Genomic DNA, 25,035 nt, shown 5'->3' with positions numbered 1-25,035 from the left:
TAACTGTTTTGTGGATATTTTTATGGTCTCCCACAATCATTCCAATTTTCAGTTTGAGTTTAATGTTCTGCTCATTCCTGCATATTTTTTTATATCAAATCTGCAAATGAATTTAATGCTTGTGAAAGCGAGACTAAGATTAATAGCTAGATCCAAACAATAGGCAGATGCTGGTCAAGTGTTCATCAAGATCAGCAGTATATTTTGTTCCTGAATCACCCATCTCCATTTGTCTGTTCCTGAGCCTATTTTGAGTCAGCGGCTATACAGAAATGTGGTTTTGAAATGTCCGTAAATGGAATAGGATAGGGGAAGAAGAGGAGGCCATACCTGCTAAACTCAGGTTTGTGTGAATATAAACCCAGGTAGCCAAAGTTGAAAGGTAGTTAACTCAGTACTATTAACTGCCAATATGACTGTTCAGTTGCTTCTTTGAGTTATTGGGTTGTAGGTGAAATGTAATAGAATTCAGATTTTGCACATTGTTCAAAATTGAAGGTATTGTAGAAAAATTAAGGGGGTGAGGAATAACTATAATGAACAGTTATATATTTTCTTTTTACATGTTTTTTTCTAAGGTATTGTTTCTTGTGCAGTGAATTTAGCATTAAGCCCTTAACTCACAACTACAGATCATCACTTTTAATGAAATGTCTCCTTTGTCTCATTTACTAATGCAAAGTTGACTTTTGTTTACAAATAATTGCGAAAGCAATTGAGGGAAGTGGAAAAACTGTTCACCAAGGTCCAGTTCAGTCTTTTAAAATATAATTGACTATTGGACTGCTTTGGGAGCACTTTTTGTATAATTCCATACAGATGATACCCCTTAGACATATTTAAAGATGGCAATAGATCACACTAGGGAGCAGTTTAGCATTATAACCTCAGTCTGATCCTCAGCCTTTGTCTAGTTGTTGAGCAAATTCTGCTTTTAGCTATGCTGTAGTCAACTGATATCAAAAGTAGGGATTAACATAATCTGTTTAAACCTATTTTGACATCAATCTTTTGTGAGTTTACACTTTTTTACAAAATGTTCTTACAATGTGTTTCAGCTTTGGCTTCAGTGACAAAGTTACAATAAATGGCCGCGTTCCAGTGGGACTGTATGGAAATGGATTTAAATCAGGATCTATGCGCCTGGGAAAAGATGCGATTGTTTTTACCAAAAATGGAGAGACCATGAGTGTTGGCCTGTTATCTCAGACCTTCCTAGAAGCTACAAAGGCAGAACATGTCATTGTTCCTATAGTATCATTTAACAGGCAACATATCCTTTTGACTATTTTCAAACTTAAAAAGTAGAGAACTTGCATGTGTAAAAGTAGGATATGAAGAGCCTCTCAGGTGTGCTTCTTGCCCTCTCAAGAGATGGAAATTGCAGTTGTGCTGATGTCCTCCATATATATAAGGAGAGAGGAGGGCTATGGGGTTGAATAAAAGCAGTAAGCTAGCAGCATAACACATGTCTGAGGCCTGTTAGGGGGGAGAGCCCTGAGTACTGTGGCTGTGCCAAAGAAGCTCACCTAGAAATTTATTTTAATGTGTGAAATGTTTAAGTCTTTAACTTAGTTCTTACGGCAAATAATTAATCCAGAATACAAAGCCAGCCTTAAGGCCATCCAGGCACATTCTTTGTTCTCTACTGAGGAGAAATTACTGGCAGAGCTTGATGCTATCATGGGGAAAAAGGGAACAAGAATCATCATTTGGAACCTTAGAAGGTAAGATGAAGTCCAGTATCTGGTAACTTGTGAACTTAAAACAAGTGTTTGCTATGCATGAATTTGGTGGTAAGCAGCTAGACTTTAGAAGTCTTGGTGGAATTACTCTCTAAAGCTATAAAGCTAATAAGCATGATGTTGGTTGTAACTTAGTGGGAACATGCGGAATCGGACGGATACATTTGAGAGTTACAAGGTCATTCATCCATTGCCACTGAACTATCACGACTGAGCAAGTAAAATAGCCAGAGGCAAAGGGTCTAAAGCCAGGTCTATACTACAATGTTCTGTTGGCATAGCTATGTCTGTTAGTTATGCCAGCAAAAAACCCTGTGTTTGACAGTTAATACAAGCAGAGGACCTTTGTCAGCATAGCGTATGTCCTTTGAGGAGGTAGTTTAACTGTGCCAGCAAAATAATTACTTTTGCTAGAATAAGTTGGATCTCTGCTAGAGAGATTTGTTGTTATTGCTGTACTTGCAAAGCTCTTGCAGTTGTAAACTAGCCCTAAAATGTGATATCTTGCTAAATCCCATTTGTTTTAATATTTTAATGGTTGTTTGTGAGACACCAGGCAGCTCCTTAACTAAACTTTCTTGTGGCCTAGCAGTAGTCTACTTAAAATGCCTGGAACTTTTCAAGTTTAATTCTAGTTTGTTGACTCTTACAGTATCTAATCCAGAATTTTCCCACACAATTTACCATAGCAAAATAAAAGGCTTAATTAGTCACATTCTCAAAGTCAGTAGAAATTAGAGAACAAATTTGTTAGGTCAACTTCTCCATCCATGTGCCTCTGCAGGAGTGGGCCCTATAGAAACGTAGGGCTGGAAGGGACCTCAATAGGTCATCTAGTCCAGTCTCCTGCACTCAAGGCAGAACTAAGTAATAACTGACCCGTCCTGACAGGTATTTGTCTAACCTATCCTTAAAAACCTCCAATGAGAGAGATTTTCCGATCTTCCTAGGAGATTTGTTCCAATGCTTAACTGCTCTGACAAGAAGTTTTTCCTAATGTCCAACCTAAACCGCTCTTGCTGCAATTTAAGCTCATTGCTCCTTCTCCTATCCTCAAAGGTTAAGGAGAACAATTTTTCTCCCTCCTCCTTGTAACAATCTCTTTGGACTAGAAAATTATCATATTCCCCCCACCCCCTGCCCATCTTCTCTTCTCCAGACTAAACAAACCCAATTTTTTTTCAGTCTTCCCTAATAGGTCATGTTTTTCTAGACTTTTAATCATTTTTGTTGCTCCCAGAGACTTTAAGGTCAGAAAGGACTATCATGGTCATCTAGTCTGACCTCCTGTACACTGCAGGCCGCAGAACCTGCCCCACTCACCTGGGAAAGAATTCTCTGTAGTAACTCAGAGCCCTCCCCATCACTGGCCTTAGGAGGCTGTTCCAGAACTTCAGTTCTCTGATTAGAAACCTTTGCCTAATTTCAAGCCTAAACTTGTTGATGGCTAGTTTATATCCTGTTCTCTCCTCTGGGCTTTCTCCAATTTGTCCACATATTTTCTCAAATGTGGTGCCCAGAACTGGACAAAATACTCCAGTTGAGGCCTAATCAGCGCAGAGTAGAGCAGAAGAATTATTTCTTGTGTTGTGCTCACAATACTCCTGCTAATACATCCCCGAATGATGTTTGCCTTTTTTTTGCAAGTGTTACACTGTGGACTCTCATTTAGCTTGTGATCCACTGTAACCCCCAGATCCCTTTGCACAGTACTCTTTTCTAGGCAGACATTTCCAATTTGTATGTGTGCAGTTGATCCGTCCTAAGTGGAGTACTTTGCATTGTCCTTACTGATTTTTATTGTTTGTTTCAGATGATTTTTCCATTTTGAATTTTAATCCTATCCTCCAAAGCACTTGCAAACCTTCCCAGCTTGGTATCGTCTGAAAACTTTATAAGTGTACTCTCTATGCCATTATCTAAATCATTTATAAAGATATTGAACAGAACTGGACCCAGGAGGGATCCCTGTAGGACCTTACTTGATATGCCCTTCCAGCTTGACTGTGAACCACTGATAACTATGGTCTGGGTCTGTAATTCCCTGGGTTATCTCAATTCCCCTTTTTGTAGATTGGCAGTGTATTTGCCTTCTTCCAGTCTGGAATCTCCCCCATCTTCCATGAGTTTTCGAAGATAATAGTTAATGACTCACATATTTCCTCAGTCAGCTCCTTGAGTATTTTAGGAAGTATTTCTGTAGTAGTAGTATTAGGATTCATTTAGAACAAGTGAATGTCATTGCAGCGTTACCTTGTAAATATTAGAGAACTGTGATTAAAAAGGAACATACTCTTGAGGAAACCATACTTTAGAATCTCCAGCTGAAACAAACTTGCCTGCTAAGATTTTTCCTCTTCCACCCCTCCGTGGTACCCTGCCTTCTTCAGTAATTGTGTTGGGTTATTTATTTATTTATAATTTTAAATTTTATATTAAATTATTTTTAATTTATTTTATTTATATTTTGGACTTCCTTCCACAGAGATAAAGATGGAGAAACAGAGCTCGATTTTGATAAGGATAAATACGACATCAGAATTCCAGAAGATTTAGATGAAGCAACAGGGAAAAGAGGGTATAAAAAACAAGAGAGACAGGACCAGATTGTGCCTGAAAGTGACTATTCGCTACGGGTAGGTATACTGTTTACTTAAAACTGTGACAAAGCTGGAAAGTAAGTTTCAAATATTTCTTTTCAATGAGAATGATTATACTACAGCAGCAGTGGCCATAAAATATTTTAAAGCCAAGCCATTTGCTTTTGAAGTATGTCTGTGATGCTTCTCCGGGGTGCCCAGGATTGTGAGGCACCTAACTACAACATGCCCTTAGTGTGAGGAAGCCTTGTTCTGTGCCGGCTGTGTGTCAGCTTCCTGACTCTGCCAGTCATAGGCAACACAAGCACTCCCTTCTCAGCCTATGTTTGCTCTGCTGTCTCTCTGCAGGTTAGTGATGTGGTCCAACCTCCAAGCCCATGAATGTCTTCCTAGTGCCCAGCCTCTGTTCCTCTGGAAACTCTCAGTATTCACAGTTTTGGTGCTCCCAGCTGCAATACACTGCAGTTTCCAGTTATACCTCAGATCACTGTTCTGTTTAACAGTCAGCACTTAGATATGTTTATATTGAAAACAAGCAACAGTTTATTTAACAAAGGAAAAAGATTCAAGTGATAGCAAGTAGAAATATTGGAAACGGTTACATATAAAATAAAATCATAATGCATTTAGAACCTAGACTTATTTAACTATTTAGTATAGAATCTAGACTTGTTTAATGCCTTGTAAAGCAAAGTTCACCCCCAAGACCTTTCACTATTTTTCAACCAACCCTGGTGGTGCTCCTTTTTGCATGAGGCAAGCCACAATATCAGCTTGTCTCCTCAGTGAAGGAACAGTCCATCTCCTTGCCACCACTTGCAAACCTGCCTGCGGCCAGGGGAAGTGGCTGGGAGTGCCAAGGCCATGCCCCTATTGCAAGGGCAGGACACAGCCCAGAGACGACAGGGAGAGGTGGTATGCAGCCCCTCAGCATCTAGGCGGCGTCAGCAACCCTGTCTGCAGCCTACCCTGGGATCTGGGCTCCACACATCCTAGGACTTCTGTCCCTAACTGCAGCCCTGCAAACCTGCCTGCGCCTGGGTCTTTCCATGTGGAGCTGCAGGCAAAAAAAGTCAGTAAGTGGCAAGCCTGTTGCCAATATCCAGACCAATTCCAGTTCAAGTCATTGGATGATTTCCGTTCCAGGCAAAATGTTTAACAGGAAGTAATTATCAAGGTTGTTGTTAAGCAGCATTTATTCTATATAGAGAGAGGATGTATTATAAACCATTCGTGTTGGTTTGGTTTGGCTTGCATAATAGAAATTACCATGTGCTTTGCAGGCTTACAGCAGTATTTTGTATTTGAAGCCAAGAATGCAAATCATTATCAGAGGACAAAAAGTGAAAACGCAGCTGATTTCCAAAAGTCTTGCATACATTGAACGTGATATTTATAGACCAAAATTTTTGGCTGTATCCTTTACTGATATGTACATCATTGCATGCTGAATGGGAAGACCTGATGTAAGTAGGCTGTCTGTGACAAAATGTTGTGTTGCAGATATCCATGTTAAGATGCTATACCAAACCTAGGGGCTGATGGAATTGTTCTAGTTTGAAAGTATTGGCTCATTTTTTAATGCACTTTCAGTATGAAGAAACTCTTGGGTGATCAAATTATCCTTAACATCCAAAAACAAGGCTAAAACTGTAAGAATCACCTTTGGATTTAACTGCAGAAACAAAGACCATTATGGAATAATGATGTATCACAAAAACAGACTGATCAAAGCTTATGAAAGGGTTGGCTGTCAATTAAAGGTAAGACTTTAACCTTGAAAAACGTTAATATTTGTGAATTAGAAACTAGTTTAATTCAAAACAGTTTACCTAATTTGTTTAATCGAGTAATTTAATAGTAATAAAATAATGAATTTTTAAAAATGTTATATTTTGATGGTGCTTTTGTAAAATCCTTGGTTTATGTAGTGTCAGTGCATCAGTTTAGTACTGAAAGTTGTACTAAGCACTTAATGAAAAATCATTGCGTTAGTGCTAAACTTGATGTACAAAGTGTAAGCATGAATGTGCATTTAGGAGAAAGGAGGGACTCGAGAATCATAGAAATGTAGGGCTGGAAGGGATCTCAAAGTAATCCTGCTCCTGGTTCTGAGTCAGATAAAGTAAAACCTAGCCCATCCATGATAAGTTATCCAATCTGTTCTTAAACCTCCAGTAATAGGGATTCACAACCTTCCCTATACTAGAGGTTTAACTACTCTTGTAAACAGAAAGTTTGTCATAATATTTAACCTAAAACTCCCTTGCTTTAGTTCAAGCCCATTGCATCTTGTCCTGCCTTCTGTAGACATGAACAATTGATCAGTCCTCTTTATAACAGCTTTAACATACCTGAAGACTTCTCAGGTCTTCTCCCCCGGCCCCAAATCCTCAAGAAGACATGTCCAGTTCTTTTAACCTTTCCTTATAGGTTCTAAACCTTCTATAATTTTTGTTGTTCTCCTCTCCAGTTTGTCCACATCTGACGCTTATAGGACACTACTAAATATGTTCTTCCCATGTGACAGTGGGCAGTTAATAACTACTCATTGAGTACAGTATTTCAACCACTTTTGCACCCACCTTATAGTAATTTCATGTTATAAAGCCTAGTTAGCTTATGAAAATGGTCATGGGGGACTGTGTTAAAAGCCTTAATAAAAATCAAGTGATATCACATCTACTATTTCCCCCAATCCACTAGGCTAACAACCCTGTCAAGGAAGTAAATTAAGTTGGTTTGACATGATTAGTTCTTGATGATAAATCCATGTTGTGATTACTTGTAACTCTATTGTGCTTTAGGCGCTTATAGATTGATTGTTTAATAATTTGTTCCTGTATCCTTCTAGGTATCAAAGTTAGGCTGATTGGTTTATAATTCCCCAGGTCCTCCTTGTTTCCCCCTTTTAAAAATAGGTAATATGTTTGCCCTTCTTCAGTCCTCTGGGACCTTACCCACCCTCCATGTGATCTTGAAGATAACTGTTACTGATTTAGAGGTTGCTTCAGCTAGTACCTTAAGTTACCTGTAGGGTGAATTTCATAAGGCCCTCTGACTTGAATACATCTAACATATCTAAATATCCATTAACTTGTTCCTTTCCTATTTTGGCTTGTATTCCTCCCCTTTGTTAATATTGTGTGGTATCTGGTCACTGTTAAACTTTTAAGTGAAGATTGAAGCAAAATAGGCATTAAACATCTCCGCCTTCCTGATATCTGTTGTTAGCTCTTCTCTGCCAAGTAGAAGACCTACACTTTCCTTCGTCTTTCTTCTGCTCCTAATGTATTTAAAAAACTTCTTAGTCTTCTATATCGCTCTCTAGGTGTAATTCATTTTGTCTCTTAGCCTTTCTGATTTTCTCCCTATATACTTGATAAATTGCTAAGTACAAAAGAATACCACAAAGTTTCCACTTACTGTAGGATTCTTTTATGATTTTCAGGTGATTCAAGAGTTCCTGAAGGTGTCAACATGACTCCATACTATTATTCCTCTTTCCTTCACATCAGGATAGCTTGAAGTTGTGCCTTTAATGTTGTCTCCTTGAGAAACTTCCAGTTCTCTTTTAGCCCTTAGATTTTCTTCCCCGGGGGACATTACCTACCAGTTCTGAGTATACTTAAAAAAAAAAAGGGGGGGGGGCAGATTTTACATCCATTGTCCTTTATAGAATCAAAGAAATTTAGTGCTGGAAGGGACCTCAAAGTCATTAAGTCCAGTCCCCTATGCTGTGCCAGGACCAAGTAAACTTAAACCATCCCTGACAGGTGTTTGTCCAACTTGTTTTTAAAAGCTTTCAGTGATGGGGATTCCAGAGTTTAACTTCCGTTGTAGTTAGAAAGCTTTTCCTATCTCCTTTGCTGTAGATTAAGCCCATTACTATTTGTCCTACCTTCAGTGGACATGGAGAACAATTGATCACTGTCCTCTTTATAACAGCCCTTAACATAATTGAAGACTCTCTGATCCTCCCTCAGCCTTTTCTCATGACCAAACATGGCCAGTTTTTTAACCTTTCCTCATAGGTCAGGTTTTCTAAACCTTTTTATCATTTTTGTTGCTTTCCTCTAGACTCTTCCCAATTTGTCCATGTCTTTTCCAAAGTGTGGTACCCAGAATAGGACACACTACTCCAGTTGGGGCCTCACCAGTGCCGAGTAGAGTGGGATAATTACCTCCTGTGTCTTGCATGCAACAGTCCTGTTAATACACCCCCAGAATCATTAACTTTATTTGAATCTGCATCACATTGACAATTCAGTTTGTGGTCCACTGTAACCCAAGATCTTTTTCAGCAGTACTACTACCTAGATGGTTATTCCCCATTTTGTAGTTGTGATTTGATTTTTTTCTTCCTAAATGCAGTACTTTGCACTTGTCTTTATTGACTTTCATCTTGTTGAATTCAGATCAATTCTTGAATTTGTCAAGCTCATTTTGAATTTTAAACCTGTCCTCCAAAGTGCTTACAACCCCTCCAGCTTGGTGTCATCTGCAGATTTTATAAGCATACTCTCTACTCTATTATCCAAGTCCATTAATGGAAAAATTGAATATTACCAGACCTAGGATTGACCGCATTGGCATCCCAGTAGATATGCCCTCCTAATTTGACAGCAAACTGATAACATTTGGATACAGTCTTTCAACCAGTTGTGCACCCATCTTACAGTAATTTCATCTAGACCATATTTCTCTGCTTTGCTTATGAGAATGTCATGTGGAACTGTGTCAGAAGCTTTACTGAAATCAAGGTTTATCATGTCTCCTGTGTTCCTCCATCCACTAGGTCAGTAATCTTACCAAAGAAGGAAATTAAGTCAGGTTAGCATGATTTGTTCTTGACAAATCCATGCTGACTATTCCTTATAACCCTATTCTCCTTCAAGTGCTTACAAATTGACTGTTTAATAATTGCTCCAGTATCTTTGCAGGTATTGAAGTTATGCTGACGGGTCTATAATTCCCTAGGCCCTCTTTGGTTTCCCCTTTTTAAAGATAGGTACTACGTTTGTCCTTCTCCAGTCTTCTTGGACCTCTCCTGTCCTCCAGGAGTTCTCAAAGATAATTGCTAAGAGCTCTGAGATGCCTTCAGCTGGTTCCTTAAGTACTCTAGCATGAATTTCAGCAGGCCCTTCTGACTTGAAATACATCTAACTTATCTAAATATTCGTTAACCTGTTCTCTTCCTATTTTGGCTTGTATTCCTTCCCACTGGTTGTCAGTATTAATTGTGTTGAGTATCTGGTGGTCATCAACCTTTTTAATGAAGACTGCAACACAATAGGCATTAAGCACCTTAGCTCTCTTGATGTCATCAGTTATTAGCTCTCCTCCTCTGCTAAGCAGAAGATGCACTTTTTTTCTTCTATTTCTCTTGGTCCTAAGGTATTTAAAGAACCTCCCCTTATTCCCTTTTATGTGCTATGCCAAGTGTAACTCATTTTGTGCCTTATCCTTTCTGATTTTTGTTTCTACATACTTATGCTGTTCTTTAGTGCTCCTCCGTATCAATTTGACCATGTTTCCACTTTTTGTAGAATTCCTTTTTGATTTTCATGTTGTTAAAGAGCTCCTGATGGAGCCTTATTGGCCTCTTACAAAGGAAAGATAGAATAGTATCAGAATAGTTTGCAGTTATGCCTTTAATATTGTCACCTTGAGGAACTGCCAGCTCTCCTGAACTCATTTTTCCCTTAGCTTTTCTTCCCATTGGACTTTATCTATGAGTTCTCTGAGTGTGTTAAAGTCTGCTTTTTTGCTAACCAGTAGAGTATTTAAAATGTTGAACATGGATTTGAGGGCGGTGTGAGGTGAGAAATAGAAACAAATAATTGCCAAGTTAATGTATTAGCTACTTAGTGTTCTAGCTTGGAAGTTGGAATTTTCCCTTACCTTTTATGTCCTTATTCTGCTGCTTTTGCTCCTTTCTTTCTTTAGAATGATGAAATCAGCATTTCATGATCACTTTCACCCAAATTGCTGTCTGCCTTCAGATTCACAGCCAATTTCTCTCTATTGGTCAGAATCAAGTCTAAAATGTTTGTCCCCATGATTACTTTCTCCACTTTCTGAAACAAAAAGTTGTCCCTGATACGTTCTAAGAACTTATTGGACATTTGTTGTTTTGCCTGTATTACTTTTCCAGCAGATGTCTGGGTTGTTCATGTCCCCCATAAGTACCAGATTTTGTGTTTTTGATATTTCTGTTTTGTTTTAGAAGTGCCTCATCCACTTCTTCCTCCTGATTTGGTGTCTATAATATACTCATACCATGATGTCACCCTTATTTTTCCCTTGGTTATCTTTACCGAGAAACTTTCAACTTGTCTGCCTCTCACCACCTTCTGGACCACAGAATAAGTGTCTGTATTCTTGTTGCATAATGCTACATCACCTGCCTGTCCGTCCTGTGTACAAATTATACCCCTCTATACCTATAGTCCAGTCATGAGATTTATCCCACCAAGTCTTTGTGATAAGCTAATTTATTATATGCCAACACTTCCAGTTCTTCCTGTTTATTCCCCATACTCCTTGCCTTTGTGCATAGACATCTGAGATGTTGAACAGATTCCCTGACTGGTGACCCTATTGTAAATTTCCATGTCTTCCTCCCTTCCCCTGAACATCTAGCCCTCTGTTAATATGGGTTTTTTTATACTTACCTGGGAGCTTTTGTCACCTGCCCACTTTGGAACTATTTTAAAGCCTTCCTTTATCCACATTGGGTATGTTTTCATCCATGATAGGTACAAAATACAAGACCATTCCCTTTTTTTCAAGAGGAACTACATGTCAAAATAAATTTTGTAACTTCAGCTCATGTGGCTTGTAAACTTTTCTGACAAACTTGTTGCTAAATTGAATAGATTTGTAAAATCCAAACTACCAATAGTCTGTTTTTTCCTTTTGTATATAGGAATGTTTCAGTATAAAAGTTGGCATCTTTTTCTAATTTCTATATTAATCTTTTACAGGCAAACAACATGGGTGTTGGTGTAGTTGGGGTTATAGAATGTAACTTCCTAAAACCAACTCATAATAAACAAGATTTTGATTATACCAATGAATACAGGTGAATATATATGTATTTTATTTAGACATATTATAAAATGGGTTTACAGTGGGTGTATTAAATACGTTTCCTAGCATGCTATTTTCTTAGCTATAAAATGTCAGTTTTTTCCCTAAGTATTGTATAAGTACTTTGTAATCTGAAATTGTCATGAAATACTACCACCACTTTGGACAGTAAGTGTTACCAAATTGAAAACAAAGGTAGATAATTCTGTTTTAAAAAGTTACTTTATCTTTCAAACATCTTCATGCTTTTCTCTTTAAATGCTTCTTTCTGTTGGTAGAGTTAACTGGCTGAAAAGCGGAATTCATATGCTAACCTGTGGAGTATTTTAAATGTTGAATATGTATTTGAGGGAGGCGTGAGGTGAGAAATAAAAACAACAAATAATTGCCACGTTAATTTATTAGCTGTTGTGTGTTAAATAGTAATACCTGCAAGAAAAGTTTTATACATTGTCATCTACATCTGAAGATACTTAGGAGTTTCTATTTTTCCTTGTTTTTTTACATGCAAAGATAATTAAGTAATTGACTTATTGGAGAGTGTACTTAAGGAGTCTCAAAATTAATGCCATAGTTAAAACTATAAATTAAAAATTTGTCCATTTTAAAAATAAAAGTTGACTCATCCTTTTTAAAATTCTGAGATACAGCTTTCCTGTTTCTCTGCCAGGCTGAGCAATATCAATTGCCTGTAACCGAAGGAAATGGATAGGTCATTAGAATGGAAATTCTGTTAAATCTTTGAGAGATTTGGCAGATGAACCAGAAAGTAAGCAACTCAGATTTCTCAGCAGCATAGAGTTGTGGTAACTGGGATTTGGAGCTGCTCTATAATAATTTACGAATAGTGCATGTTGATCTGATTGGGATGTTGTATGGATACAGTGGTTTAGTATAATGTGGGGGTGAATGGAGAACAAGCAGGAAGGGAAAAAATGGCTCAAGGTAAGCGACTTGTCTCGTAACTACACAAGTGTTTGATAATTCCAGGACAGAAAAAGGCTTTTGATCACTGGGATCAAAAACTCAAAAAGAACACTCTTTCAAGAGGGAGGGTAGCTGTTTAGGGGAACTAGACTAAAACTCCGGATCCTTCTGAGGGTATCTGAAGAAGTTAGGCCTGTTTAGCTTACCATCAGGGAAGAAGTACAGGTACCTGAACTCACTTGAACCTGTTAAGTTCGTACAATTGATCCACAGGATACTGTAGTCCAGGGCCTGGTCTCGAGAATTGCAGAATCCCACCTATTGACAAAAAGTAGACAATCATTTGATTATGCTCATAGTTTGTTCTTAAATTTTCAAGAGATCAAATAACCAGACTTATCCAAATTTATTGTCTAAAGACAAAGCAGTACAATACAAGAAGGAGACGTACATGCCTTCTTTCTGGGTAGCAATTCTTGCACGGAATATATGCTTCTAAAATAGCTTATCAGCTAGTAATCAGGAAGTTTAGACTTGAAATGAGATGAAGGTTCCTAACCATCAGAGGAGTGAAGTTCTGGAATAGCCTTCCAAGGGGAGCAGTGGAGGCAAAAGACTTCAAGCCACTACCTGGCTTCAAGACTAAGCTTGATAAGTTTATGGAAGGGATGGCATGATGGGATAGAGTAATTTTGGCAATGGATCTTTGACTATTAGTGGTAAATATGACCAATGGCCTGTGATGGGACACTAGATAGGGTGGGATCTGAGTTACTACAGAGAATTCTTTCCCGGGTGTCTGGCTGGTGAGTCTTGCCCACATGCTCAGGGTTTTAGCTGATTGCAATATTTGGGGTCGGGAAGGAATTTTCCTCCAGGGCAGATTGGCAGAGGCCCTGAGGGTTTTTTGCCTTCCTCTGCAGCATGGGGCACGGGTCACTTGCTGGAGATTCGCTGCACCTTGAGGTCTTTAAACCACAAGCTGAGGACTTCAATAGCTCAAACATAGGTCAGGGGTTTGTTACAGGAGTGGGTGGGTGAGATTCTGTGGCCTGCGTTGTGCAGGAGATCAGACTAGAAGATCATAATAGTCTCTTCTGACCTTAAAGTCTGAGTAATATTTGTAGTATCATTTTACAAGTTACAAAGCTTTTTACACATCACTAAAATCCAATCCATCAGTTTGTAACAGTTCTTTAACTTTTGTTCTATTCTTTTCTTATTTTTGATTTGACTAGTACTTTCCAAACCCCGTTGGGTGAAGAGGTGCATCCCAATCTGTGCTAGGACCTACCACTCTTTGTATTTTAGCTTAACGAGCTTCCTATTTTCTAATGGCAAAGCTGACTTCAGCTTTGCAAAATGTTGTGATCTTGTGAACAGAATTGTGGGGAGAGCATGATATATTCAGTTAACATAACTTCCCAACACTTTTTGTATATGTAAACAAATTGTGTTAATACGGATAATACCCGTTAATGGGATGTATGCAATCTCTAATATATTTGTATTGACTAACACACCACAAGATAGGTAAAGGCACAAGACCTAACACGTGAGGGGGTTGCATTCAGAGAGACCAGATTGGGAACAGAGATTCGGGTAACCCTTTACTATGACAGTAACTTTCTCAACTTTTATCTAAAATTGTGCTGCTTATATTTATTAAACAGTGGATATATTTTTTTTTCTCTCATTTGAAGAGAGATTGGGAGACTTCAGAAATAATTCACTTAATTGACAGATGACTGGTAAATAATGAAGAATATTGAAATACATTTAGTACACTAGTACAGTTTTATATGACTGTTTAGTAGTGTTATCTTACCACACACACACACACACACACACACACACACACACACACACACACACACACACACACACACACACACACACACACACACACACACACACACACACACACACATTAGCTTTTGTGCATCTGCTCCCATCACCCTATGAAGTCTACTTTCCTTGTCCTCCCTTAGGCTTCAGCCCTGCAACTGAATATGTTCTGGAAAACCTCTGTTGACTTTGGTTATGATGTCAACTCTATTCCTCCTTTACTGCCTATTCCTTGTATACAGATACTTGTTCCTACTGGTCTCGTCTGTATTTCCCGTTAGACAAATATTTTCATTTTACAGGTCATGTTTGGTCTTGTAGAATCCTTTGTTCATTTGGTCCAAAACCATCCTACTTAATTCATGTACTATAACTTTTGCTCTGCCTTGCTTATTCCCATGTCTTTGCCTCTTCAGTTCACTAGCTTCTTATCCATTTTGCTGTGCTACTTACTCCTGCCTTCCAGTTTGCCTCCTTCCTTCATGTTATGATTCTCTTTTTTGTGGCTGTCTACCTTTGTATTTTTCTTTCTAAACCTCTCTTTGGAACGTTCATTTGCTCTTGTTTTTCTGACTTTAAATCTGATCTCAAAACTTCTCTTCCTCTTCTAAGACTGTTGTGATCTTGCTGAGAACTTTTGCATATCTGACTTAATGACTATCCAAGATTGTCAAATAACAGGCTCAATTGAAATTGATTGATCATAGATGTTCAATCAGAGATTAGGACAGCACTGTACAGAATACAGAAAGAATAGATACATTACTACCCTAGCTGTAAGGTAAAGATCTAATGCTGTGTGTGTCTCCTCTTCACTGTAACTGGTGGGATGCACAGTTTCATTCCTCACCTAAGTTCCAAAACTTTTGTTGTGTTATAGGGATTTCAGCCCATGATCCCTCTTTGCCAAAAACACTCTCCCAGAACCGTGTTCTGATGTCATTTCTTATGTTCTGATGGGATTTCCTTTAATATCTATGCATTCTTTGTTTACCTGATTTATGTGTGAAGGCATAATTTTTTACAGCTGAGGACCAACATTCTTCAAGATACCTCTCAGTGAGTTCTTCTTCCCCCATAAGCATTCTTCCCTGTTGATTCCTCAATAGGAAACATCTGCTGTAACAATCATCCCTCATCAATCAATGTTATATATGCTTATGTAAGCATTATATTATAACTTTTTTTTTTTAAAGGAATGGTTTCCAAGAATATTTGGAGTTTTATAGACATGGAAGCACCACAGATTATTGGATACAGCCTAATGCATAGAATCATGAATAGGGTTACTTATAGGTCAAGGACCAGTATTCTGGGCCTTAAAATTCCACATACTCTTTGTTAATGTCATAAAGATTCTAAAGAATAGTTAATATGTAAATGAATCAATATACAAAAAAGAAAATGACTAAAAGGGCTAATATTCACGAACAAGTACTAACAGGACCATCAAATAGACTACTTGAATTTTTTTAAATAGCTGTATTGCCTTATCTCTCACCATTGTTTTGAATCAAAAGCTATTTTCTTCAACTGCTGCTATTTCTGCAGCCTGTAATTATACTTTGGACTAAATTTTCACCACCTCTGTGAGTGTTTGCCCAGACTCCCTCATACCTAAACCAGAGACTTAGTCCCATAGACCAGAGGTGGGCAAACTTTTTGGCCTGAGGGCCACATCGGGTTTCAAAAATTGTATGGAGGGCCTGTTAAGGGAGGCTGTGCCTCCCCAGACAGGCAGGCATGGCCCAGCCCCTGCCCCCATCTGACCCCTCCCACTTCTTGCCCCTGATGGCCCCCCGGGACTCCTGCCCCATCCAACCACCCCCGTTCCCTGGTGGCCCCCCGAACCCCTGCCCTATGTCCCCAGACTGCCCCTGGACCCCTGCCTCATCCAACCACACTTTCTCCTTGACTGCCCCTGGAACCCCCACCCCTGACTGCCCCCAGCCGCCCCATCCAACCCCTCCTCTCATTCCTGATGGTCTCCCCCCGGACCTCTGCCCCATCCAACCACCCCTTTTCCCTGACCACCCCTAACCCTGACCACTTCACGAACTCTCCTGCCCTCTAGCCAACCCCGCTTCCTGCCCCCTTACCATGCTGCCTGGAGCACCGGTGGCTGGTGGTGCGGCTGCACCATGACAGGCAGCCACGCTTCCCGGCTGGAGTCAGCCACACACCGGGTCAGGCCGGGCTCTGTAGCTGTGCTGCCCCAGGAGCTTGCCACCCAGAGCATGGTGCCCGTGGCGCAGTGAGCTGAGGCTGCGGGGGAGGGGGAACTGTAGGGAAGGGGCTGGAGGCTAGCCTCCTGGACCAGGAGCTCAGGGGCCGGGGAGAACGGTCCCGTGGACCAGATGTGGCCTGCGGGCCATAGTTTGCCCTCCTGTGCCATAGACCATTGTGTTACTCAATGCTCATTTTATTTCTTCTCTGAAAGTCATTTGTAAATTGGGTTTGAGACCTTTATTTTCACTATTAGTGCAAAGACTTGTCCAGTATTTGAACCAGCAATTTTCCCAAATCAGAGCCAGAAATATATCACTAAGGGCTTGTCTACAGTACCGCGCAGGGTCGATGGAAGATGCGCAACTTTAGCTATGTGAGTAGCGTAGCTGAAGTCGACATACTTTGATTTTCTTACCGCGGTGTCTTCACTGTGGTAAGTGGACAGCTGACGCTCTCCCGTTGATTCCGTTTGCGCTCCTCATTCTGGTGGAGTATCAGAGTCGATGGGAGAGCGCTCAGTGGTTGATTTATCGCATCTATACTATATGATCTGACGGGTAGTGTAGACAAGCCCTAAGTTATTGACACATAGGACTTCACACAAGTCCAGTGCTTTAGTTTAAAACTAGTTTTTTTATTTGAACAATTTTCTGCTATAATCACACATTTACAGATTGCATAGAAAAGTTAATGTTTTTCTGGCTAATAAATATTTTACAAAATGTTTCTCATGAGGCACTGTTTCTTTGCTAGACTTACAATAGCGGCACTGGGAGAAAAACTTAATGATTACTGGAATGAAATGAAAGCAAAGAAAAATGAAGAATATCCTCTAGATTTGCCAGTAGAGGATCTACAGTAAGTAAGATGTCTCTAAAGCTATAATGTAAAGGCCCCAATACTAGAATACATGCATGTTAGTTTCTCTACTCCTACATGATATTGCACAGGAGTGGGGGGAAAAAACATTATCATATGAATGTTTTGATGTTTCTTTACAGAAAACGACCTGATCAGACATGGGTTCAATGTGATTCATGTCTGAAGTGGCGGAAACTTCCAGATGGGATAGATCGCTTGCCAGAGAAGTGGTACTGTTCGTTGAATCCTGATCCACAATTCAGGTAAAGTAGGATCTGGAGGAATATCTAGATGCTATTGCATGTTTTACTTTTCTCAGTTGATTAGAGCACCATTTGTCTCAATACTCTTAATCAGGAATTGCAGTGTACCAGAAGAACCTGAAGATGATGACTTAATACATCCGACATATGAGAAAACGTGTAAGAAAAAGTGAGTACCAAAGACTTTTGTGTGAAAAGATGTACCTATTATAGAATAGAAATATGAGAAGTAAAACACCTTTAAGTTTTTAATTTACCCACTGTTTGGGGGATATTACCAAGTTACAGCATGGTTTGTGCCCTAAAAGAGCAGACCAAACCATTGTAAGGGATCAGTGCTACAGTGTTATAAATGTCATATATAATCCCTCCTTTTAGCATGGACTGATGCAGAAATTCTCAAATTGTTCTGTGGACCACTGGTGACGTTTTTGTTTTTGACTGCTGATCATATGATGCTCTCTCCTCCTTTCCAGTTGCTAAATTAATACATATTTAGCTGTCAATGTAAATACTCTCATAGGGTAATATTATTAGAGCAATTGCTGGCATTGGCTCAGGGATGTTGCGTAATTTTTAATGGGGAGGGGAAAGGTGGTCCACACAGTGAATGGGAAGATGAGACTCTAAGGTGTGATGCAGGCTACATAAACTGAGGATCCCTTATCTAGCCTACACATACAGTTGGGTGTAACCAACTACCCCAACACAGTAGTAATTTGAGCATGAACAGGACCTTAGCTGACAGGTCAGGAAGTCTATTGTTTTGAGTACTGATGAAAAGGGTTAGCTTAAAAAGGATGATTTACAGTGGTCAAATCTGACAAGTAATTGAGGTTATGCTAATTTTAACTCCTAATAGCCTTCATGCTTAAATTATATTCAGTAATTCAGAATATTAGTGAAAACCGTTCATTCTTTTCATCTTTGAAAGGTGAAGAGTATTGTATTCGTTTTAAGCTAGAAATTGATTTTTACAGTGAATTATATTTTGATTTAAACTTTTTCTTCCCCTAATGTATAAAGAGACAGGGAAAAACTAAGGAGGCGACTGGAGTACAGCCAACAGGTAACTGTCTCTCTTAATCTTGATTTGCTCTTGAATTTGGTAGTTTTGGCTGTAAATGCACCTGAATGATGATTTCCCAGATGTAATTCATTCAAGAATATATATACAGTATGTTGGACTGTAGCCGCTAATGTGCATTTAGCGAAAGCTGTAAATTCAAAACTCTGTATGTACACTTCAGGAAGTCGGGATATTTTTTTCCACCTGAGTGTCCGATTTTGTTTGAGAGGATATAAGGTTTGTTTTGAGAGGATATAAGGGAGATTACTCAAACTACTTTGTAATGCATTTAAATATTTTTATATAAACATTCTGAAAGGGGCTTCAAACATAATTTACACAACACTATAATATTTTTAAATATGCATTTTGTTTTACTAGTATATTTTTAAAGGCAATGAGCCTGCTGCTCTTATTTAGAAGATGTGTAAACAAATATACACACTTCTCATATTTAATTTTTTTATATACGCAAGTGCACACATACTGGTATCTGATCACATTACGCTTGTTTAAGAAGTCATATACTTTTTGACTATTTGATCAAATTAAGGTATTTAAAAAAGCATTGAGAGGCTCTGTTATGTGTCTTGTGGGTTCAACTTGCTTAATTTACAAGTAAGAATTTTTTTTAAATTGTCAGTCCTGCAAATTCAACCTCAGATCTGTATCATTGCTAGCAATAAAGGTTCTGCTGGCCAAATTCTGCTTTCCATTCTGCATAGACAACCTTAACTTCAGTGGGGTTTTTATAGGTAAAAACTATTTGCAGAATTTGTTCTTTATTTCGAACTTCATGTTTCAGTTGATTCATTAGATTGAAAAAAAAAATACAGGCTCTCTGGCATAACTATATTAATGCTGTAATGCTAACAAATAAAAAGTAAAAACATTTGAAAACCTGGTCCTCTCTCTATATATTCCAGATCATCTTTTTACTTTAATGGCAAAATTTAGTGTGCAAGAACACTTAGTATGCATATTTCATGATGTGCATGTCTCTCTTTGCTCCCCGTGTACCAGATTTTCAAATACATTCAGTAAGAAGATACTGTTTTCATAGTCATGTTTTGGGAGCAGAATTCAAAGTTCAGTGATTAATTATTAAAGTATTAAAATGTACTCTCCAAAGTAATTGAACCAATGTAAATAGAACTATTTAAATATTGAAATTACTAGAGAATATATAAAAGCAAGCATAACTTTCATGAAAAAAGTTGATAAAAATATGCAAGTAAAATCACAAAATATGCTTTAATAGGCAGATAATAGAATTGTTAGACTGAAATGTACCTTGAAAGGTCTTCTAGTCTAGTCCTCTGCACTCAAGGTAGGACTAAGCATTATCTAGACCAGTGGTCCTCAACCCATGGCCTGTGGGCCCCTTGCGACCCAATCAACACACAGCTGCGGCCCATGTTACATCCTCAGGGCCATACAGGGTGTGTGTGTGTGTATCTAATATATATGTAGTGTGGATGTGGCCCACATAACACACAGCGAGCTACATATGTGGCCCACAATGGTAAATAGGTTGAGAACCACTGATCTAGACCATCCCTGGCAGGTGTTTGTCTAACCTCTTAAAAATTTCCAATGATGAAGATTCCATAAGGTCCATAGGCAGCTTATTTCAGTGCTTAATTATTCTGACAGGAAGTTTTTCCTAATGTCCAATCTAAACTGCCCATCTAGTGTCCCATCACTGGCTGTTGGAGATATTTCCTGCTAGTGGTCAACATGCCATTGTAGGCAGTGTCATCATACAATCCCCTCTATAAACTTATCAAGCTCAGTCTTGAAACCAGTTAGGTTTTTTGGCCCAACTGCTCCCCTAGTAAAGCTGTTCCAAATCTTGAGTTCCCTGATGAATAGAAACCGTCGCCTAATTTCAAGCCTGAACTTGCTGATGGCCAGTTTATATCCTCTTCCCTCCTCTTGGCTTTCTCCAATTTGTCCACTTCCTTCCTGAATGTGCTGCCCAGAACTGGACAAAATGCTCCAGTTGAGGCCTTATTGGCCTGGAGTAGAGTGGAAGAATTACTTTTTGTATCTCGCTTACAACACTACTGCTAATGCATCCCAGAACTATGATGGAGTTTTTTTGCAACACTGGACTCTCATTTAGCTTGTGATCCGCTATAACCCCCAGATCCCTTTCCGCAGTACTTCCTTCCTACTCAGTCATTTCCCATTTTGTATGTGTCTAGCTGATTGTTCCTTCCTACGTGGAGTACTTTGCATTTGTCCAATTTCATTCTGTTTATTTCAGGAAATTTCTCCAGTGTGTGCAGATCACTTTGAATTTTAATTCTATCCTCCAAGGCACTTGCAATGCCTCCCAGCTTGGTATCATTCACAAACTTTATAAGTGTATTCTCTCTGCCATTATCTAAATCATTGATGAAGATATTGAACAGAACCAAACCCAGGACTGATCCCAGCGGGACCCCACTTGGTACGCCCTTCCAGCTTCATTGTGTCCCACTGATAACTACTCTGGGAATGGTTTTCCATCCAATTATGCACCCACTTTATAATATCCTGGTTCCCTTTTGCATTCAATAACAAACTCTTACTTTAGTCAGACATAAGCCTGGTCTTGACCTAAAATTTAGGTTAGCCTAGCTATGCTCTTCAGGGGGAATGAAATTTTCACATCCCTGAGACATACAGTTAAGCTAACCCTAAGCCTCAGTGTGGATACCACTAGGTCTACAGAACTATTCTTTCATCGACCTAGCTGCCGCCTGTCAAAGTGGTAGATTTACTACAGTGATGGAGCAACTCTTGTTGCTGTAAAATGTGTCTACACTACAGCGGCATTGCTGCAGCTGTGCTGCTGTAGCGCTTGTAGTGTAGACACAGCTGAGTAGCTCTGTTTAGAAATGAGGTGTCCAGTCTTGAGGCTTATATTTTTTCTTGTAATTGTTGTCACTTACATCTCAACTAAGCTAATTTACAATAATTTTTTTTATTTTGAGGATTTACTAGCTATAAAACTAGGTGCAGCCTGCCATTAGAAAAAACCACCATGTGCCCCAATGCCAAAAAGCTTTTATGTTGGGAGAAAATTGCAGTGATAGAAAGCATCTCTAGCCTGCTATTCATGATTGAAGGAAGAAGAAAGGGGGCCAGTGCAGCCCCAAAAGTGAGTGGTGCTATAGAAGTGATGTCCAGTGTGACATATATGGCAATTTCTTGCAGTACCCTGGAAAAACATTATTGGATTAAGTTTAGCCTTACTGTATTAAGTTTATATATCATTGTGGGCCAGGGATTGTATGTAATTCTATGAGGGGGAGAGGGGGGAACTACAGCCATCCAGGAGCTAAGAGGGGGGTGTACTACCTGTACTACTTGAGTTTAAACTGATGCAGGGTCTTCTTTCTGATCCAACAAATGAACAGGACTTTCTGTCCAAGGGGGGAGACAGTCCTTCCTGAGAACGGTTGTATGTGGAAGGACTTGATCTATTTGTGGACGTGCTTGTTCTGAGTTAACAGCTATCAGTCCTTATAGAAAAACCCTTATGTAGGGTTTGAAGGATTGACTCCTAACTGTGCCTCCTAATAAATGCCTTGTCTACATTCCACTACTTTTGTTGTTTTTTTTTATATTGGTATTTGTTTTGTTTGCATTGTAGTTTTGTTTTGTGTATCTTTTAAAGTTTATTATTTAGCAACTCATTTTAAAGATTATAGCATTACTATTTAATACTAGCTTAAAGTACAAACCAGGGGGTGCAAGATTATTTTTATGGAATAGCCTACTAGGGTATAATACATTATAAGCTTGATTTGCCTTTAAAGCATTTTTTGTCATTTTAATTTTTCTTTTAATTATATTACAAACTGGTTCAAAATATTTATTACTAAAGGTAATTTAGGTGTGAAACAGAACATAGACCAATTAAAGTAATATTTTCTGCATTTATGCCAGAAGTGGGTTTCTTAGCCACTACACAATAGTTATTAGCATAGACAGTTTATACTTTATGAGCATCAATTTTTCAGCCATACTGTGCAATTTGAAGACTGTTTCCCCAAAGTGAATCCACATACTGGCAACTCTGTCTGTAAGACTTTACAGCTGCACACATAATTGTCTCCCAGGAGCAAACAGCAGTACAAGTCTGGGGCTTTGCCGATCTTGCATTGTCTTGCAACAGAGGGAAAACTTTTTTTTTCACACCATATGGGTTTCAGTGGTTTTACATTTAAGTTCATGGAATTGGATCCTTGTTAATTTTTTTGCAATGCACCAACTGGAATATTTCTTATAACAAATTTTAACTTGTTTGTGGTAAGAGGGCAAGTTTTCTTGCTGCATATAACTTAGGGTCACTTTTACTTTGTATAGCTTGTATATCCCCCACGTATATGTTAGCACACATTGACTTAATTCCATACTTAAAACAGTTACAAGATCACATGTTCTATACAGTTAACAAAGCTTTATTAATGAGTTACTGGTTTTGCTTATTTAATGGCTATAGTACTTTTGTTGCTATCTACTGTCAGAGTGCTTGATTGTTTCCACATCATCTCTGTTAGCAAAATAGTGATTTCAAACAGTCTAGTTCCTGTGCCAGTCCTGTTAAGTTTCTTTCAGTGTAGTTGCCCCCCCTCTCCCCCAGCACTCTTACACATTAAAGTATACATTTTTGTCTAGAAAGTCCTTTTAATGGTGTTTAAGCATATTTTACCTCTTTTTAGTGAGCACAGTTCTTTATGGTAACTGCACATTGGTAAAATTTAACAACACAGACGCGTACAAAGATGTTCAGTTTATTTATAATATTTCCTTAACAGGTCTTAACCATAAACCATTTGAACCTGTTTCCAGTCTAGAACATTTTAATCTTTATTTCTAAAACTGCACCATGTGGTTTTTGTGTTTACTCCCTTAGTAACATGTATTTTTACATCACAGCTAAACAGAACTTTTGAATAGGATTTCAGTGGTTGGATGTTTTATAGTGTTTTTGAATGGGCACTGCACCATTCAAAGTAGCTCCATCATCCATAAATATCATGTATTAAAAGAAAACAGAATATAAATGGCACTTTTGAATAAGATTTGGTGGTTGGCCTACAACAGTCAGCTTGGGGTTGTTTGTTCTAATGAGAACAGGGGTTTTCAACCAGAGGCTCATGACCATCCTGCCCTTCTCATATTGGTAAATGCAAGGCAGGTTTCCAGCTGTATGCGAAGGTGGCCCAAGTATGGGACATGTTGTGAACTTATGTAATAAGGTACATAGTTCCTCCAAATTTAGATTTCAAGTACCCTTCCTACCTTCAAGGTGTCTATAACTTCTGTGCTTAGTCTAATTAAATATTGCTTTTTCTACAGGTTAATAATGAAATGTTTTTTAAAACACCTTCTGTCTCTTCAATCAAAAATGCATTGTCATCTATGAGTAGAAAGGAGGGTGCTCTAAGATCACACTTAACAGAAGCCTTAAACACTTCTGTTACAAGATCTATAAACACTTCAAACAATAGATTAGTATCTTCACCTCATTTGGATCCTGAAAACAGGTGAGTGAATAAATGCAAAGTAGCTTTCCCTTCATCTCAGGAATAAATAATTTGCAGATGAAAGTAATTATGGTGTTTGTAATATGTCAGTTGCCAGGTTGTGACAGCCATAATGACTGATGTGTTATCTGAGCTAGTATGATAGCTGTCAGACATTAGATCAGATGCTTTCTGAAGAGTGAAAGCAAATGTAGGAAGATTGATTACCTATTTCTCTTAGTCAGGAAAGACTGCTTTGTGTTAGCTGTCTTTCCAGTATATTTTTCCAAAGAAGCTTCCATTGCTGGTAACCTTTTATTATATTGTCACTTCTTGGTCCAAGTTTTAGTCTGTTTCATGATATAGTGTGAAAACAAGTCAATTGCTAAGTTACTATAAAAATAATGCTTGATATGTACCCTGACTGACTAATGATGTGTAGTTTTTTCTTAGCATAACATTCTTTCTAGTCAGAACCTCTCTCTGCTGACATCTGTTCCATTCAAGAACATCTTTCTCTTGACTTAGCCTGTTTTTCTGCTAATTACCTGTAATTCTGATTTAGTTAACTAAAGATGATGTTGCTTCCATTGTCCCAAATAGCCTTGGATGAATCCTTTTGATTCAGTCCAGCCATGAAACCTGATCTCTCCTAATGTTCTTAACTGTACCAAGCACAACCAACAGTCTCACTATAATAGATAAGCAGAAAGACATCCTCTCATTCACTGTGTATAGTGTCAGTTCACTCAATGTCCAGTTTTCAGGAGCACTCCAAAATGGTAGGATTTACGACTCCTAAAGTTGACCTCAAAATTTAGAAATTAAAAAGTGCAGATGATTGTCTAGAATCACCAAGTCAGTCCAACAAAT

The 25,035-nt window shown here is 38.6% G+C and overlaps 1 protein-coding gene across 2 annotated transcripts in view; it reads left to right on the top strand.

Moving 5' to 3' along the window:
- Positions 1 to 25,035, top strand: part of MORC3 (MORC family CW-type zinc finger 3) — a 49,607-nt gene that overhangs the window by 15,516 nt on the left and 9,056 nt on the right. For both annotated transcript variants that reach the window (XM_039541866.1, XM_039541877.1), the window contains exons 4-14: positions 1,059 to 1,273; positions 1,583 to 1,727; positions 4,231 to 4,381; positions 5,629 to 5,760; positions 5,989 to 6,108; positions 11,335 to 11,432; positions 17,198 to 17,302; positions 17,446 to 17,568; positions 17,663 to 17,737; positions 18,595 to 18,637; positions 23,996 to 24,183. In XM_039541866.1, coding sequence (XP_039397800.1) covers positions 1,059 to 1,273; positions 1,583 to 1,727; positions 4,231 to 4,381; positions 5,629 to 5,760; positions 5,989 to 6,108; positions 11,335 to 11,432; positions 17,198 to 17,302; positions 17,446 to 17,568; positions 17,663 to 17,737; positions 18,595 to 18,637; positions 23,996 to 24,183 — 1,395 coding nt within the window. The remainder of the gene's footprint in view (positions 1 to 1,058; positions 1,274 to 1,582; positions 1,728 to 4,230; positions 4,382 to 5,628; positions 5,761 to 5,988; positions 6,109 to 11,334; positions 11,433 to 17,197; positions 17,303 to 17,445; positions 17,569 to 17,662; positions 17,738 to 18,594; positions 18,638 to 23,995; positions 24,184 to 25,035) is intronic.

This window comes from Mauremys reevesii, linkage group 1 (assembly GCF_016161935.1).
Source record: "Mauremys reevesii isolate NIE-2019 linkage group 1, ASM1616193v1, whole genome shotgun sequence".
Classification (NCBI taxonomy): Eukaryota; Metazoa; Chordata; order Testudines; family Geoemydidae; genus Mauremys; species Mauremys reevesii.
The sequence above is the reverse complement of the archived record's forward strand: the minus strand, read 5'-3'. Positions and strand labels throughout refer to the sequence as shown.